This window comes from Chiloscyllium punctatum, chromosome 2 (genome assembly GCF_047496795.1).
Source record: "Chiloscyllium punctatum isolate Juve2018m chromosome 2, sChiPun1.3, whole genome shotgun sequence".
NCBI lineage: Eukaryota > Metazoa > Chordata > Chondrichthyes > Orectolobiformes > Hemiscylliidae > Chiloscyllium > Chiloscyllium punctatum.
The window spans coordinates 36,036,646-36,049,420 of record NC_092740.1 but is presented as its reverse complement, the minus strand read 5'-3'; the positions used below and the strand labels follow the sequence as shown (position 1 = coordinate 36,049,420).

At 44.1% G+C, this 12,775-nt stretch overlaps 1 protein-coding gene across 1 annotated transcript in view; it reads left to right on the top strand.

The window, feature by feature from the left end:
* LOC140492269 (interleukin-31 receptor subunit alpha) overlaps positions 1-12,775 on the top strand; it is a 132,317-nt gene that overhangs the window by 42,072 nt on the left and 77,470 nt on the right. Inside the window, exons 3-4 of the mRNA XM_072591216.1 lie at positions 5,602-5,789; positions 6,794-6,831. Coding sequence (XP_072447317.1) covers positions 5,602-5,789; positions 6,794-6,831 — 226 coding nt within the window. The remainder of the gene's footprint in view (positions 1-5,601; positions 5,790-6,793; positions 6,832-12,775) is intronic.

Sequence of the window (12,775 nt, the reverse complement as noted above, 5' to 3'; positions counted from 1 at the left end):
AAAGACATCAAAGTTGTTTGACAAGAATCAGATCCTAATTTTTTTTATATAATTCTCACAGTGTCTGCATATCTGACAAAAGGAAACAAATAAGAAAATCCAGATGCCATTAAGTAAAGATTTTAAACTATATTTTATTCATAAAAAAGCTTTATATACACACACAGTCACTGAAGCAGTTTGGATGTGTACAGTAGCATATGGAGAAACTGATAAACGCTGAAATTTGACTCTGTCCAATAAACAAAGCAAAGGCATTCTTCACTTATACAAGACTACATTTTCATGAATGAGGCACCAGGAGGGTCTGATAACTGAACGGATCCCCATTTAACTTTGACAGAAAGACCTTAGATGGTGGTCTGTCCTCACTGCACCTTGGCGGCAGTTGCCCCAAGCTTTAGTGTGTCCTTCAGCACATAGTCCTGGAACCTGGTATGTGCCAGTCCGCAACACTCAGTCGAGGGCAACTCTTTACACTGGAAGACCAACATGTTTCAGGTGAACCAAAGAGTGTCATTTACTGACATGATAGTCCTCCAGGCACAGCAGGTGTTTGTCTTGGTGTGCATCCTTGGGAACAGACTGTGGAGCACAGAGATCTGCATCACAGAGCTACTCGGGACGAACCTCAACAAAAACCACTGCATCTCTCTCCAGACGTCCTTTCCAAAGGCACATTCCAGAAGGAGACATGTGACAGTCATTCCCCCTTCCCCCGCAGCTACTTCGAGGGCAGTGTGCTGTGGCACAGATAGGCCAGGCATACCAAAAGGATCTCATAGGTAATGCCCTTCCCACCAACAGCCAAGCAATATCTTGGTGCTTGTTGGAAAGTTCTGGCAATGAGGCACTCTGCTAACTGACTTTGACAGTCTGCTCAGGGAACAATTCAATAAATTCCACCCTCTCCTTTTCCCTCAGTGTTTTGAGGACATTACGTGCTGACCACTTCCTGATGGACTTGTGGTCAAAGACAATTTTCATTGCAAATTTCTCTATGAAGGAGAGGTGATATAGAGAACGATCCATGTACTTGGAGTGTCCAGCAGCAACAAGGCCAGTCCTATACTTCACAACACAGGAGACAGGGAGAACTTCAATACGTGTTGATACTTGATGTTGGCATACTGAGGGTCTACGCATAACTTGATGCAGATGCACACAAAGGTCACCATCAGGATACGGGCAGTAGTGGGTACACTCTTCCACCTTCCTTATTCAGAGTTTTGTACATGGTATCCCTACAGATACAGTCCATCTTAGACATCCAGATGAAGTGGAAGATGGTCAGGTAACTGCAATGGAGCAGGTTCTGGGAAAGGGCCAGAAACTGTGCCAGGTACAACAATAGAAAGAGATGACCAGGTTTTTACCCACAATGGAGAGGGAGTGAGACCAGGTTCTGCCTCACCTTGGTGATGCCACCTCCCAAGATTTTGTGCATGCCCTGTCCCCTCTGAAGCATCTTTCCAGCACTTTCATGTAATCTAGTAGAAAGTGAGGACTGCAGATGCTGGAGATCAGAATCAAGAGTGTGGTGCTGGAAAAGCACAGCAGGTCAGCTGGCCTCCGAGGAACAGGGGAATCGACGTTTCGGGCATAAGCCCTTCATCAGGAATGAGGCTTGTGGGCCAAGGGGGCTGAGAGATAATTAAAAGGCATCTGGGTGGATATACGAATAGGAAGGATTTGGGGGGATATGGGCAAAGTGCTGGCAAATTGGACTAATTAGGTGGGGATATCTGGTCAATATGGACGAATGGACTGAAGGGTCTGTTTCCGTGCTGTACATCTCTGACTTTGAATCAATAAATGTGGTGGGGGGTGGTGGGGGGGGGGGGGGCGGGGGAGGTGTGGTGCGAGGGAGATGGTAGCTGAGAATGCAATAGGTAGATGGAGGTGAGGGAGAAGATGATAGGTCAGAGGCAGGCTGAGAGATAAATGGGAGGGGGTGGAGTCTTGGGACCCTGCAACCACATGGGATCAATGTGGATTTCAACAGTTTTCTTATTCCCCCATCCCCTCCACATTATCCCAGTCCCAAGCCTCCAACTTAGCATCACCGTCCTGACCTGTCCATCACCTTTCCCAACCACTCCACCCACCTCTCCAACCTATCACCTTCTCCCTCACCTTCATCTATCTATTGCATCCTCAGCTACCTTCCCTCTAACCCCCCCCCCCCCCCCTTCCATTTATCTCTCAATCCCTGGCCCACAAGCCTCATTCCTGATGAAAGGTTTATGCGAGATACATCGATTCTCATGCTCCTCGGATGCTGCCTGACCTACTGTGTTTTTCCAGCACCACACTCTCAACCCTTCATGTAATCTGTCCTGACAGTGAAGGGGATAAAGAATCAGTCAGCAGAGTTCCCAAAGAACATAGCCTTGCTATCGGCTTGATTTACCTGGGGCCAGTTTGAACCAGTCACAGACGCTCATGAGTCTGTGCACTGACAGTGGATCCGAGCACAAAATGGTGACATCATCCACGGACATGGAGGCTTTGACCCACAGGCCTCTGTTGCCTGGATAGTTACTGTTCTCGGGCTCCCATCCACCCAGATGGACTCAGCAAAGGGCTTTATACAACACACAAACAAGGCAGGACAGAATGAGCAGCCCTTTCTAACTGCAGATGTGACCGGGAAGCTTTTTGATTCCCACTTATTGATTGACACTGCACTGATGATGTTGGTGGAGAGCAGCAGGATCCAGCTGCGCATTCCCTCCCCAAAGCCCATGTTGGAGAGTGCATCCCACATGTAGGTGTGTGATGTCCTGTTAAAGACCTTCCCCTGGTCCAAGCTGATGAGGCAGGTGTTCACTCCCCTGTCCTTCATGTAGGCAATTATATCCCTGAGGAGTGCAACACTCTCAGAAATTGTCCTACCCAGCACAACACAGGTTTGGTTAGGGTGGATCACCAACCCCTGAGCAAACCTGACCCAGTTGGCGATGACCTTAGACAGGATTTTGTAATCAATATTTAACAGTGAAACTGGTCACCTGCAGATGAAAGCTTCCCTCTACATGAATGACGTGGCTGGTTTTCACTCAGATCCATTGTCTTCCACTTCCACTTCATCTGAAGGTCTAAGATGGAACCTGTCCACAGGGACACCATGTACAAAACTCGAGATAATTTGGGGCAGGGAGGGGGGAGAACGAACATACCCAATGCTGCCCTCATCCTGATGGCCGCATTTGTGTGGAGCTGCATCAAGCTGTGCCTAGACCCTTGGTATGCAAACACCAAGTGTCACTACATACTGTGGTTCTACCTGACCTCAGTGTTGCAAAGAATGGGACTGGCCTCTTTGCCATGGGATGCTCCAAGTACATGGACCGTTCCTTATCACCCGTCCTTCATGGAGAAATTTGCACTTTGACCACAAGTCCATTAGGAAGTGGTCAGCACCTAGAGTCCTTGAGACCCTGCAGGAAAAGGAGAGGTTGGATACTGTTGTGTGGTTCCCTCAAAACACTGCCAAGGGCACTGACAGTAAAGCTCATCACCTGATCTCTACAGCTTGGCTGGTGCTGGGAAGTGCACCACTGTGACATCCTTCACATATGCCTGGTGAGCCTGTGCCACCACACACTGACCTCAAAGCGGCTGCGGTGATTAGGTGGGGGCAGGGGAGTACAGACTGTCACCCATCCTTCTGGAATGTGCCTGTACCAATGAAGTCTGGAGAAAGGTGTGGTGATTTTTGTCGAGATTTGTCCCGAGCAGTTCCATGACACAGAACTCTGAGCTCTACAGTTTGTTCCCTGAGACGCACACTGAGACAGCACCTGGAGCACCATCAACTTGGTGAAACAAGTTCTTTGGTCTACCCAAACTTGCTGGTCTTCCAGAACTAGGAGTTGACCTTGACCAAATGTTGCAGCCTGGCTCATTACAAGGTCTAGGACTATGTGCTGACAGAGACACCAATACTTGGGGCAGCTGCTGCAAAAGTGCAGTGTTGACGATCTTTTTGCTGAAGTTAAATGGGGGTCACTGGACTCTCCTGGTGCCTCAAATATCTGTAAATGTAATACTTACACGTAAGAGATGCCTTTGGTTTGTTTGTTGGATAGATCAAATTTCAATGTTTGTTTGTTCCTTCGTATGCTACTGTACAGAACTGAACTGTGGTACTGACTATGAATGCGTATCAAGATATTTTTATGAATAGAGTATATTTTTGAAATAAAAATAAGAAAACTCATTAAGCCCTCTTGTTAAATCTGGAACAAGGCTATTTTCCCCAAGAATACAGGATGTTTCTGTAATCCACCTATTAGAGGTGAAGCAAATCCATCCCCGTGGTATTTTGCTTCTCTTCACAACAAATAAAGCCCCTTCGAGGATTATTCTCAATTGGTTTGTCACTCATAGATTTTGTAAACGCAGATCCACATTGTAGCTTTCATGACAGTCAATATCAAATCCACATAGATCAAAAGCCTCTACATGGTGATCATTGACATGACCAAAACATGGTAAACTGGGAAAGTTTATGAAAGATACAAATGATGATCAGGACCATCTTCTCATTTCCTCTTGGCAAATTGGCACCTTATCAGCTGCATTTCATAGATCCCCTACATTATGGAAGCAGGCCATTCATCCCATTAAATCCACACTGACCCTGTAACCTTGTATTTCCCATGGTTAACCCTACCAGCCTGCAGATCCCTGGACTATATGGGTAACTTAGCATGGCCAATCCACTTAACCTGCACATATTTAAACTGCAGGAGGAAACTGGAGCATCCAGAGGAAACCCACAAGACAGGTGAGAATGAGCAAAACCAACTCCGACAGTCACCAAGGCTGGATTGAGTCCAGGTCCCTGGCACTGAGGCAGCAGTGCTAACCACTGAGCCACCGTACTGCTCACTTCCCTGTCACAAGTAGCATAAAGCAAGGTTGTAGAATGACTCAATTTCTGTTTGTTATTTAATTTCCGAGTTTTCACAGAGAATTACTAAATGAACAGTCAGCTGGCTTACTAAACTGTGGTCTGATAGCACACATTCCAGAGGACGTCAAGGCTGCTATTGGCCATCTCTGCCCAAGCCTGAGAATGCTTTGGCCTTACGATAAAACTGAAAAATGTTGTACCAACCTGCCCACAGAAAAATTGCAAGGGGCACATTGTCACCGAGTTTTGAGAAGATTTTTCACCGTTGTCGCACTCAATTCAGTCTTCTTGGTTGACAGTATCTACTCCAACAAGATCATGGTGAAATCACCCAAAACCAGATGACTGGAAGTTCATTATTCAGCAGGCTCACTCACAGGAAGACCATGGAATTTGTTGCAAAACATATAGATTGATGTCCACCAGGCACTGGGTTTTCGCATCACTTTACTGGCAAGCAACGTAAGCACAACTTGACATTGTCATGTAAGCAGCTACATTCTACTGTCACTGTTTCAAATCTACCTACATCATCAAGTGCCAGGATGAATGACTAACACTGGAGTTCTTGCAAGGTGCTTCATTCCTGGTATTGAGAGCAAGCTCAACAGTTCTCACCTTCACTGGGTCAGCCCTGTGGTTTGCAATAGGGGATTCCCAGATGTACACATCAATAGTACGCTGCTGGAGGTCCCAAACTCATTGACAAAGACATTCTGGAAGCCGATCTTAGGATCTGTGCGCGTGTGTGGGGGGCGGGACGGGGAGACAAAAACCCTGAAAAGAGAGATGTTTCGATCATCAAGCAAGCTCAACATTTGAAGAGAACAGTCAGATTCCTACGGACCTGTAAACAACCGGGCAAGTTAATGTCTCAAATCCAAGATTTTGTCTTCAGCGTCAGAGGACACCCGGGTTAAAGGTGAACAACTGGTCTCTGATCTCCTCCAGGGACCAGAGACTTTATCGGCAACCCATCACGCCCGCGTCAACTCTTTGAACGATCGTAGGAAAAATACAGCAACTTGCGGAACATCAGCTCAAAGGGGAAAGAAAAAGCCCCATACTTTGACGAGTCATGCAGGGTTATTTTTTTTCTCTCTGACAAGCAGTGTAAAAATTGCTGCTCTGAAGGCAGGCTTTCCAACTCACTGCCACACTTCGACATAATTACACCGTCCAACTCCATTATTTAAGCGCATCCATGGTTGTCCTAAAGCCCAGCCTAAACTGGATTCGACACCAAGACTTTGATGGAGTGCGCCAGGTTGGGGAAGAGATACCTGTGATATGGGAGAGGGCACACACACACATACACAGAGAAGAGTGGGCAGGGTGTGAACTGGTGAATCATGCGAGAGATGGAGATAGAGAGAAGGGGAAAAGCCCCGAGACTGTTTGGGAGAGCGGGCCCCGCCTCCTGTGTGTGTGTGTGAGAGAGAGAGAGACAGAGAGAGGCGCTCAGCAGCGCTTCACCAGAAAGAGCGGGACTGGGCTCCACCGCTCACCCTCACGGACTCCCCCCCTTCTCTCACTCTCTCATCTTTCCGGTCCATCAGGCCGACGGTGTGACCCCTTCCCTCCCACTCACCACCCCCACCCATCAGATTCCCAGTGAGCGGCAGAGGATAAAGGTGAAGAGAGCGGTTGGATTGTGAGGGGCATCCAGGCGGCAGCGATGAAGCCTCTCCACCTCCTTCTGCATCTTCTCGCCTCTTTCCTCGGGACAAGTGAGAGAGTTTTAACTGATTTCATCCTGCTTGGTGTGAGCGCTTGGGCAATAACTACCATCACTGGGAGGGAGGGAGGGAGAGAGGGGGTCCCAAGCCTTGTTGAGTAATTTTTTTTGTCCCTTTCTCCCCAAGGCAGTGAAAAGTGCGAGAGTGAGCAGGTGACCGAATTTCCAGGTAAGTCTTTTGCGCAGTGAACTCTCCTTGGTGTGGGATACCATTCGATCGCCCCGTGAAATGCTGGGACTTTATTTTTGAAGCATGCTTCACGTACACACAAGCGTTATATGATTCCGATTTGCTATCTGCTTCTCAATCTCCCATTGCTTCAGGGCTGTGCAGCCTAAGGACGTGACTGTTCTCTTTAACCATTGTGTTTCCTCTGGTCCCGGACTCAGCCTGACAATTCCTTCTAGTTGACTCTAACACAACCTTTCAGGCTTTTGACACCTCCCTCCCCTACCCCCTCCCCATAATTGCCTCTCAAAGGGCTTTTGTGGCACAACGGTAGTGTCCCTATCTTTAAACCAGGAGGCTTAGGTTGAAGTCCTACATGCTCCTGAAGTATATAATAACATCTCTGGGGGTGAAGAGAAGACATTTTCATACCCTCTATGTGAAATGCTTCCTGACCTCGCTCAGTTTTAAGGTTTGTTTTGCGCTCTCCTGAGAGGACCAAGTGGGCTTTTTTCATCTAACCCACCCTGTCAACTATTTTAAGCGTTTAAGGACTTCAGCTAGATCACACCTTAGTCTGCAACGCTGAAGAGTATTTTCAATACGTTCAGTCATTTTATTTTTCATTCTGGTGAATCTGTCTTCCCCGGGAAACTGTGCCCATCACGGAATAAACACGGTCAAATCCAAGCTCAGAGGCACGATTGCTGGTGTTGTCCGTCTGAAGTCGACGCCGCTCAAACACACGGGTTCCGCTCCGGCGGGTGCCTCACATTCGGGGAGATGGGAGATTCTATTTGACCCTGACAGAAAACCCTGAACGACTGAAATTTTTGGAAGTTTGTTTTTGAAAAAATGGGAATAAGTGCTTAAATATGCTTAAAACTAGTTTTACATGATGATCCATTCCTAACTTGTACAGCAAATTCTTCTCCAGCCACACTCATAGTTAGAAATTATACTGACATTGTTCATAACGTGCAAGCTTGCAAGTCACAACTTTTAATCTGACTGTAACATGAGTGTAATTTCAATTTCCTTGAGCAGATGTACCTCAGAGTTATCTTCATTAATCATTTCTTGTTCTCGTCACATTTCCTTTTAACTGATTTTTTTTTAGATTTCCTCATTCCTCTCTTTGTTGTCAAGAATAATTTAGTATTTGCAACTTTTCAGCATTGTTACAATGTGAAGGTGATTTAGAAGTCATTTGTTTATCATTTTAACCTTTGTTGTGTTTAAATATCTATTGAACACTTTAATAGTGAACACTTTACTGAGTACTTCAATATCGAGCACTTTAAAATATATATTGAGTACTTTAATGTGAGAACGTTACTAGAGAACTTTAATATTGAGTTCTTTTAAATATCTATTGAGCGCTTTCATATTGAGTACTTTAGCATGATTACTTTGTTATGAGAATTTTAATATTGGGTACTGTTAAATACATGTTGAGTAAATAGAATGCTTTAATACAAGTAATTTTAAATATATAGATTATTTTGTTATAAGTATTTTAATATTGAACAGAGATTTTAACATATGTATTGAGTACTTTAAGATTGAGTACTCTAATACTGGGTGCTTTTAAATTTGTATTGTGTATTGTAACAAAGACAGAACACCCCCAGTCCTCACCTTCCATCCCACCAATCTCCGTATACATTGCATCATCCTCCACCATTTCCACCACCTACAAACGGACCCCACCACCAGAGATATATTTCCCTCCCCACCCGTATCTGCTTTCTGTAAAGACTGTTACCTCCGTGACTCCCTCGTCAGATCCACACACCACCACTCCCACCAACCTCCTCTCCCCTCCCGGCATCTTCCCCTGTCACCACAGGTATTGCAAAGCCTGCACCCACACCTCCTCCCTCACCTTTGTCCTCAGTCCCAAAGGAGCCTTCCACATCCATCAGAGTCTTACATGCACTTCCACACATGTCATTTACTGTATCCATTGCTCCTGATGCAGTCTCCTCTACGTGGGGTAGACAGGACGCCAACCCGCAGACTGCTTCAGAGAACATCTCCAGGACACCGACACCAACCAACCCCACCGACCCATGTCCGAACATTTCGACTCCCCCTTCCACTCCACCAAGGACATGCAGGTCCTCGGCCTCCTCCATTGCCACTCCCTAACCACCTGACACCTGGACGAAGAAAACATCATCTTCCACCTCAGGACCCTGCAACCCCTTGGCATCAATGTGGATTTCACCAGTTTCCTCATTTCCCCTCAACCCACCTTATCCCAGTTCCAATCTTCCAACTCGGCAGCACTTCATGACCCACCCACCCATCTTCCTTTCCACTTATTCGCTCCACCCTTCTTTCTGACCTGTCACCATCACCCCCACCCATCACGCTCTCAGCTACCTTTCCCCCAGCCCCACCCCCCTCCCATTTATCTCTCCACCCCCTCAGCTCACAGCCCCATACCTGATGGAGGGCTTTTGCCTGAAACTTCGATTCTCCTCAGATGCTGCCTGACCTGCTGTGCTTTTCCTGCACCATACTCTCAATTCTAATGTAACTCTAAGCCAATTGATTTAAATAGTAAGCACTACCAGAACACTAGCCTTTTTCTTCTATATTCTCACCATAACTTAATCTTTATGTCTTCTTGCTTAACATAAAGTGATGATTTTCCATTTAGTACTTCATGTTCCTATGAAATTTATTAAACTGGCACTAGAGCTGTCCCAATATAGCTACATCGCTGACATCTAGCCGATTTTTGCTCTAATTACAATTCCTCCTAACTGATGTTTTCAAATTTCCTCTTTACATTATCAGGAATAAATATTTAGCATTTTGAACTTTCTGGAGCATTGTTATACAGTAAAGGTGATTTAGAAATCATTTTAACTCTCCTGCTTTATATTTAAGTACGTACTCAGGACATTTATTTCAAACCAAACCATTGAAACACTGAGCAAAACAGTCACAAGATCAGACATTTTTCATGTAGTCTCACCGCAACTTATCTTTATCTTTTTGCTCATATCACAGTGATCATTTCCTATTTTGTACTTCATGTTTTTTTTAATGAAGGTGTTTAATTCTTTATTCCTTTATAGGATGTAGGCATTGCTGGCAAGGCCAGCCATTGCTACCCATCTAAAATCACCCCATAACTGAGTAGTTTGCAAGGCCATTTCAAAGGACTGTTAAAAGTTAAGCAGTGAATCTGGAATCACTTGTTGGCCAAATGAAGTGAGGACAACAGATTTATTTCCCTCAAGGACATGCGTGAACCAGATGGGCATTTATTGCCAATCAATGGCAGTTTCATGGCACCATCACTGAGACAAATTTATATTCCAGATTTATTAATTGAATTGAATTTGCACCAGGTGCTGTGGTGAGATTTGAGCCCATGTCCTCAGAGTATTAATCTGAGCCTCTGAATTATTAATCACTGATTGACATTACTAAAACACAACCTTCTCCCTCCTCGTTTATGATTAGATTACTTACTTACAGTGTGGAAACATGCCCTTCGGCCCAACAAGTCCACACCGACGCGCAACCCACCCAGACCCATTCCCCTAATACTATGGGCAACTTAGCATGGCCAATTCACCTAACCTGCACATTTTTGGACTGTGGGAGGAAACTCACGTAGGAATGGGGAGAATGTGCAAACTCCACACAGTCAGTCACCTGAGGTGGGACTTGAACCCGGATCTCCAGCGCTGTGAGGCAGCAGTGCTAACCACTGTGACACTGTGACTCTTACTTTAAACTGGCACCACAATAAATCTGTTCCAGTACCACTATGACACTGGCATTAAGCCCACAATGTTGAAAGCTGACCACTGAAAGCAAGCTAAATCCAACCTAATCAATTATTTTCCTATCAGCCCTCTCTCAAATATCAACAAAACGAAACAAAAAGTTGTCACAGACTGTCAAGCGCTACTTCACTAACAACTCATTCGTCAATCCTCAGTTTGGATTCAGCTAAGATAACTCAGTTCCAGACTTCAGTATTCTCTTGTTCAAACATGGATGAATGTGATTAATTTAAGGGACAAGGTGAGAGTGATTACCCTTGACATCAGGCAACATTTGTCCAAGTATCATACCAAGGATCACTAGTAAAATTTGTCAATGGAAACCAAGGGGAAAATTCTCCATTGGTTGGTATCATACCCAACACATAGGAAGATGGTTGTAATCATTGGAGGTCAATGGCCTCCATTCGAGGACAACGCTTCAGGAGTTTCTCAGAATTGTATCCTAGACTCAACCATCTTCAACTGCTTCACCTATGATCTTTCTTCCATCATAAGGTCAGAAGTTGTGCTGTTCAGTGATGACTGTGCAGTGTTCAATTCCACTTACAATTCCTCAGTTAATGCAAGCAACAAAACTGGACAACTTTAAGCTTGGTCTGATAAGGGCAAATAAGATTTACACTTTATTAGTGCCAAACAATGATCACTTCAAACAAGAGAGAATCTAACCAAATCTTATTGACATTCATTGACATTACCATTGTTAAATCCGTCAGCATCAATGTTCTGGGGGTTTTCATTGATGAGAAACTGCGCTGCACCAACCATATAAATGACATAGCTACTAAAGTAGATGACAGGCTGGACATGTCTGGAAGGTAGGACATCCTCTGGAGCTGAAAGACACTTCATCTTGACATTTGTAAAACACAAGTTCCAATACCTATGCACTATAATTATTATGTGTCTAAATGATATTGCATCCAGAATAGAATAACAGAATAGAATAACAGAATTATGATGATGTAGAAGGAAGCAGTTTGGCCAGTTGTGAGTGTACCAGCTCTCCACCAGCATTATGACTTGATGCCAATCTCCTGCCTTGTCTCCATAACCCTGCACATTGTATCTATTCAAATAATCATCCAGAACTACCATAGTTTTGAAAACCTGTTATAATATTTCCTCTTCACGGTTTTGTGTCCAAGGAGGACCAAGTTTCTCTGATCTATCCTCATCTACAAAGTTTTTCACTCTGGAACCATTTTTTATAACTCTCTTCTGCACTTTCTCCAATGCTTTCACTTCCTTCCTAGAGTGTGGCACCCAGAACTTGCACATTACTCCTACTGAAATCTAAGAAATGTCTCATATAAATTCAACATAACCTGCTTGCTCTTGCACTCTGACACTATTCCAATAGTGCCAATAATAATACTTACGACTTTAGTTTATCTTGCTATCATAGTTAAACATGTACTGTCATTTTGGAACATACATTAACCTTTAAGTCAAGATATACCAAATAATTTCTAAGTCTTAAATTTCCACCTGCTGTGACTTGTGCTATAGAAGTTAAAAGATGAATCATCAATCTGACTTATTTACAGTACATGTTATTTTCCTACACCTGTGAATAATAATGAATTTAAACAACTAAGTATATCTTGTAATTCTGAAACTCACAGCATTCTATTAATTATGCTCATCTAAATGCTACACATTGAGAACTCTAACATAATTTTACATTCAAGGATTGAAAGTAGCAGCTACAGTTTTTACATTGTCTATCATTTTCAGAATTTCCAGTTATTACAGGTTCCTCAATTCCATTGCTCTATTTTCCAGGCAATATACTTTTAAACAATGTTAATATTAGTCAGTTACTCAACAAAGTTTCACTGGTGTCATCAGCAGGTTAGAAATCTGAGAGTTTTCTGTAGGAAACAGCTTGAAGTTGTGTTTTGTTTCTCCTCAGCAGCATTTCAATTACCAGTACAGACAGCGTCCCTGCTAGAGAGGATGCAACTGGACTGTCCCTTGCTACCAAATTAATTACTGGATTGCGTCAAGTTAAATTGTTTGAGAAATGTAATCACAGTGACAATGTTAATCTAAAATGCTGTATGCATAAATTATATGAGTGCATTTTGAATCAGCTTTTGACAAAAATGACTTAAGCAACT